This window comes from Bos mutus, chromosome 2, assembly GCF_027580195.1.
Source record: "Bos mutus isolate GX-2022 chromosome 2, NWIPB_WYAK_1.1, whole genome shotgun sequence".
In the NCBI taxonomy this organism is placed as follows: domain Eukaryota; kingdom Metazoa; phylum Chordata; class Mammalia; order Artiodactyla; family Bovidae; genus Bos; species Bos mutus.
The window spans coordinates 73467685-73473684 of NC_091618.1; the positions used below are offsets into that span (position 1 = coordinate 73467685).

At 37.0% G+C, this 6000-nt stretch overlaps 1 protein-coding gene across 2 annotated transcripts in view; it reads left to right on the forward strand.

Moving 5' to 3' along the window:
• The window catches only part of ACMSD (aminocarboxymuconate semialdehyde decarboxylase), a 61543-nt gene extending 60215 nt beyond the window's left edge, over window positions 1-1328 (forward strand). For both annotated transcript variants that reach the window (XM_070389658.1, XM_070389667.1), the window contains one exon: window positions 1209-1328. In XM_070389658.1, the coding sequence (XP_070245759.1) occupies window positions 1209-1271 (63 nt within the window). In that variant the 3' untranslated portion in view covers window positions 1272-1328. The remainder of the gene's footprint in view (window positions 1-1208) is intronic.
• Window positions 1329-6000: the final 4672 nt, after the last annotated feature.

Genomic DNA, 6000 nt, shown 5'->3' on the forward strand with positions numbered 1-6000 from the left:
TTTTGTGACCTCATGTACTGCAGCCCACCAGGCTCCTCTGCCCATGGGATTTCCCAGGCAAGAATACAGAGTGGGTTGCCATTTCCTTCTTCAGTGGCTCTTCCAAATCCAGGGATCGAACCCGTATCTTCTATATTGACAGGTGAATTCTCTACCACTGAGCCACCAGGACTGTAATGTACAACAGGATAAATATAATTAACACTGCTATATGTTACATATGAAAGTTATTAAAAGACTAAATACTAAGACTCTTATCCCAAGAGAAAAAATATTTTTTCTATTTCTTTAATGTTGTGTCCATATGAGATGATGGATATCCACTAAACTTACTATGGTATTCATTTCATGATGTATATAAGTCAGATCATTATGTTGTACTTTTTTTTTTTTGCTTTTATGTTATTTTATTTTTAAAACTTTATTGTCATAATTTTTTAAATTTATTTTTTAATTGAAGGATAATTTGTTGTACATCTTAAACTTATACAGTGTTGTATATTAATCATATATCAATAAAACTGAAAGAAAAAAAGAAAATTCTTTTGGGGGCTAAATATTCCATTTATGTGTATACCACGTTTAAAAGCCTACTCATCTGTTGATGTATACTTGTGCTGTTTCTTTCAGCTGCTATGCATAGTACTATTACAAACGTTCCCTTTCAAGTATCTGATTGATACTTTAAAAAATTCTTTTGGGTATATTTAGGAGTGGAATTGTTGGGTCATACCATAATTCTGTTTATAATATGCTTAAACTTATCATTGTACTTACTATTTAATATAAAATGCATTTGCAGAAATATTTCATTAGAAACTGCTACTATAAAAAAACATAAAATTATACATTTTCTACATTAGCTATAATGTAAATAATACATTGTTTACATGTTCAAAAATTTAAAACCTCTACCATGTTTTGTCTATGATTGTCAACATATTTGAGAAGTAGAGAAAATAATTAAAGCATAAATATACCACCCACCATTCATATTTTTGCTTTTAAAGTATTGTTCAATACAAATATATGAATATAATTTTTAAAATAGTGCGGCAAAACATGGGTCAAGAGATCATTGTTTAAACACCTATTATTCTTCTCTCACATTGGGGAACTGAGTTTTTAAAAACCTGAAGACAGTTAATAAGCTTTAAAACAGCCATTAAATAATGCTTTAAAGTAAAACCTTTTCTTTTCTTTTTCAGGATAAACTCAAAGCTGGCAATGCCCTAGAATTTTTGGGTCTTGAAAGGAAACAATTTGAATGACTGAATTTGCTACAAAGGCAAATTTCAAGAAGACATTTTACTTTTGCTTTTAAATACGTATCACATATGCATTATTGAAATCCTATTTTGAACTCTTTTATCCAGAAATAGAATATATCCAAATACCCTAAACCATTCATAACAAAAATGATTCTCATGTTTTTATTCTGAAAAGAAGTACATTATTTCATGTGCAAATCAAAAATTATTTTCTGACAGACTTTAAAATTAATGGCAGAAATAAAAAGCAAAATGCCATTAATGATTCATATGAAAAAAATAACAGATTCATCCTAGAGGGTTCATGTAGGTTCTCTACTTTGAGCAAATATTTGTTAATAGGTCCCAAATAACCTGTTTTTATTCACTTTAAATACCTTCCATTAGCTCAGAAGTGGGCCGGGAATGCTTTAGAGTCCAAAAAAAAAAAAAAAAAATACACATTTTCCATAGTCTCTAGGAACTTACAGCCCAATTAAGGGGGCAAAATACATGTTTATGGAATAATTACTAAGCAATAAAACATGCATGTCACAGAATTTCAGTTAAGAAAAATTCACTTGATTCCAACTTTGGGCACATCTTCACAGAAGCTGGAACTCGAGATGAGTCTATAAAGATGAATAAGGCATGTTAAGAGTTGGAAGATGGTAAATAAGAAGGCAAAACAATGGGAACATAGTTTCCATATGAATAAGAACTTACCTATTCTGGAGAAAAGTTTCAGTATGTAATTTACTTTTACCAGAAACTCTTTCCATTTGAAATACTGAGGAGACTGTGTAAAGCAAGCTGTGGAGGCTGAGCAGGGCAATACCAGGGTAGCCTGTTATACTCACTGCATTTCTATTCATTCCACCTGGTCTGCTGAAGATGAACTTGGTTCTGGGAGGGGTGATGAACATCTGTGGTTCATGTACCTCTGGCTGAATTCTAAAACGTAATTTTTCAAAATTACCCGCTTGCTTTAATTGTGGTTTTCTGGCGTTTTGTTTTTGTGTGGGGGTTTTTGGCCTCATCGTGGCATGGGGGATCTTAGTTCCCTGACAAGGGGTTGAATCCATGCTTGCCCCGTGCAGTGGAAACACAGTCTTAACCACTGGACCACCAGGGAAGTCCCATCCTCTTGATTCATTCATACTTCTTTTCCCTCCTATTAGTCAAGAGTTGAGTATGACATGTAATTTGTACTGATTTAATCTTTGCTAAACTACACTCATCCTATTATTTTATTTTAGTCTATAACTCCCATCTCTTTCTTGCTCCTCCTGTTGCTTTCTAAGACTTTACCCACCCAACACTTTGCTTGTTACTCCAATCTGCTTCAAAAGAAAAAGTTGAGTCAAACAGCAACATGAAGCATATGTTATTATTTTTTACTTCCCCATTCTTTGAGGGAAGATGTCTTGTTTCTTTTTAAATATTCTGTATTTGAGCACTTTTAACATAATGTTTGAGGACTGCTTTATTATGAAAAGTAACCTGATCATCTCATTCAATGTAATTTTAACAGATATATAGATAAATACATAGTTTAAATAGATTTGGGGTATATTCATATTCATAGAGTATTTATGTGATATGCCAGGGTTGTAAGGCAGTTCCACACACTGGGGACATAGAAAGTTAACAAAAAGGATAAAATCTGTTCTCTGATGAAACCTACAACCCGTAGGGTAAGAAACTATAAATAAATAAAGGAGGGAGGACAAAGAAAGGAGAAATGGAGAGCAAGAGGGGAGAAGGAGGGAGGGAAGAAAAGGAGGGAGGGAGGAAACTTTTCTTATACTGATAAACATTATGCAGAATTAAAACAAGAAGATGTATAGAATGACTCGGGGAAGGATGGGAGATAAAACATTAAGTTGTAGGGCCAGGGCACACCTGTTTAAAGAGGACTTTGAACTAAGACTTGAGTAACAGAAAGAAATGGCCATGGAGAAGAGTCTTCTGGGGAAGGGCTAGAGCAGCAAAGGCTCTGAGGCAGAAAAGAGCTGGGGCAGAGCTTGTGAGCAAGGGAGAAACAGGGATGAAGCTGAAAAGCTGGCCAGATAAGTAAGCTGTGGTCGAGAGTTTAGATGTTCATATTAAGTATTTTAGTAAGCCAATGGAGTTTTAAAAATAGGTTTGTGACATGCTCTGTCTTATGTTTTTAAAAAACACATTAACAGCTCTGTGGAGAATTATTTTAAGGTGTCAAGAAATGATGGTGACATGGGCAAGAGTAGTAGAACAGGGACAGTGACATGGGGTTGTAGGGAGAAGCAACAGCACTTGATAAATGTGAGGACAAGGGCAAATGGGAAAGAAAAAAATCAAGGCTGATTCCCAGGTGTCTGTGTGTGTTCAGACCATAGTTTGTTCAGTCTCCTACATTTGGACATTATATGTAATTTCCAATATTTTGCAATTACAAATAATGCTGCAATAAAATCAGGTTCATTTGTGATATCACACATAAGGGTAACTCCAACATAGATTTGATCAAAGATTTAACTCCAAGATAAGGTAAAACTATGCAGACACCAGAAAAGATGAGAAACTTCCTCTTTAATCCAAATATAAAGAAGGGCTTTCTAATGATGTCCTTTCTGTGCAATAATTCTGGGGACATTTATCCTCTGTAATGTAGCGAAGGCTATTAAACTCATCCATACTTTAGACAGAAACCTTGACTCCTAGTTTTTTTCACTTGAGCATCTGGGTTGATTTATTTTACCATTGTGAGGAAGACTGACAAAAACAGGTTTGGGAAGAAAGAGAATCAATAGCTCTGCTGTTGGACTTACTATATTTCAGATGTGTCTTAAACATTTAAGTAGGAATGTCCATAAGCAGTTAGGTACACTATTTTGGGGAGTTAAAGAGGGAAGTTGGGAAGAGGGCATCAGTATATAGAAAGTATTTAAAGAAATGAGACTGGATGAAATCACCAGGAGAAAAAGTAAAGCAGAGAACCAAAAGAACCCAAGACTAATTACTATGATTCACCAGCACTGGAAACTAAGTAGTGCTCAGTGAGGTAGGAAGAAAACCAGAAAAAATGTATTCAGAAGTAAGGGGGAGACAATGTTTCAAGAAGGCCTAATAGCTTTAGGCATTAAAAAATAAAAAATATAAATTATTATGGTACTGGGCTTTGGTGGTACAGGGGCTAAGAATCTGCCTTGCAATGCAGGGGACACAGGTTGGATCCCTAGTCTGGAAAGATCTCAGTGCTTCGGAGCAACTAAGCCCACGAGTCACAACTACTGAAGCCCTTGCACCTTAGAGCCCGTGCTCCGCAACAAGAAAAGTCACCGCATGAGAAGCCCATGCACCGCAGCAGAGTAGCCCCTGCTCACCACAACTAGAGAAAGCCCACGCACAACAACAAAGACCAAGGGCAGCCAAAACTAAAGTTTTTAAAAAATCTTTTCAATACATTGGTACTTAGTACTTGGGGGCAGAATCATATGCTCTCAGTATAACTCAATCCCTTTATCTCAAAATAATTCCACTTCCTATAGTCCCAATTCTGATCAATGGCATCACCCAGTCACTTAAATTTTCTCCTTCACCCATATCAAACCTGACATTAAGTCTGATAGATTCTGCCATCTTTACATCTTTCACTTATCTATTCTGTCTTCCCTAATGCTTCCAACTAGATTCAGGTCCTCAACTCTCATCAAGATTATTGATATTATCTTTTATGTATATTCCTGCTTCTTGGCTTAGTCTGGCATAATCCACCTTCCACCCTATGGCCAGAAAAAATTTTCCAAGTATGTATCTGATAGCATTGCTCTTTCTCTAGTGCTCTTTAAAATTCCTCAGGACCTAGAATGATGGTTTCTAGGCTCTGAGATGTCATTAATCAGTATTTTCCCCTTTTAAAAGTTGTACTGATATTGCTAATAGCAGACACTTCTCAATTTGAATTGCAATTGCTATCTTCCCACTAGACTGGAACTTCCTTGAGAGCAGAAATGATGACCTAATTAATTTGCATCCAACAGTATTTACTGAGGGTGCACCATGTACACTAGGTGCTGGGATAATGTAAGTAAAAACAAACATGGTTCCTGCCCTCAGCTGCGCTTATAATCTAGTTAGGGAGACAGGTATCAAACAAGCAACAAATTGATGTAAAATTGCTACTGTGACAAGAGCTAGGAAGGAGACACACATAGTGTATACTACTACTACTACTAAGTCGCTTCAGTCGTGTCCGACTCTGTGCGACCCCATAGACGGGAGCCCACCAGGCTCCCCCGTCCCTGGGATTCTCCAGGCAAGAACACTGGAGTGGGTTGCCATTTCCTTCTCCAATGCATGAAAGCGAAAAGGGAAAGTGAAGTCGCTCAGCTGTGTCCAACCCTCAGCGACCCCATGGACTGCAGCCTACCAGGCTCCTCTGTCCATTGGATTTTCCAGGCAAGAGTACTGGAGTGGGGTGCCATTGCCTTCTCCACACATAGTATATATAAAGCTTAAAATACGGGACATGAGCCCATTAGAGTTGGGGAGAGAATTTTCAGAACTGTTGCTTCAGCTGGGTTCTGAAGAGCAGACAACAGCTAAAAGGTAAAGAGGCAAAGAGGAAAGAGAAGAGCACAGAGAGAAGAGCATAGATGAAAGCCTTGTGGCAGGAGAGAACACAGCAGGAAGGGATACCACTGGGGCTGGAGGTGAGAAAGCAAGACATTCTTGGTACAAAGAGACAAGATCACATGGATCCACACAC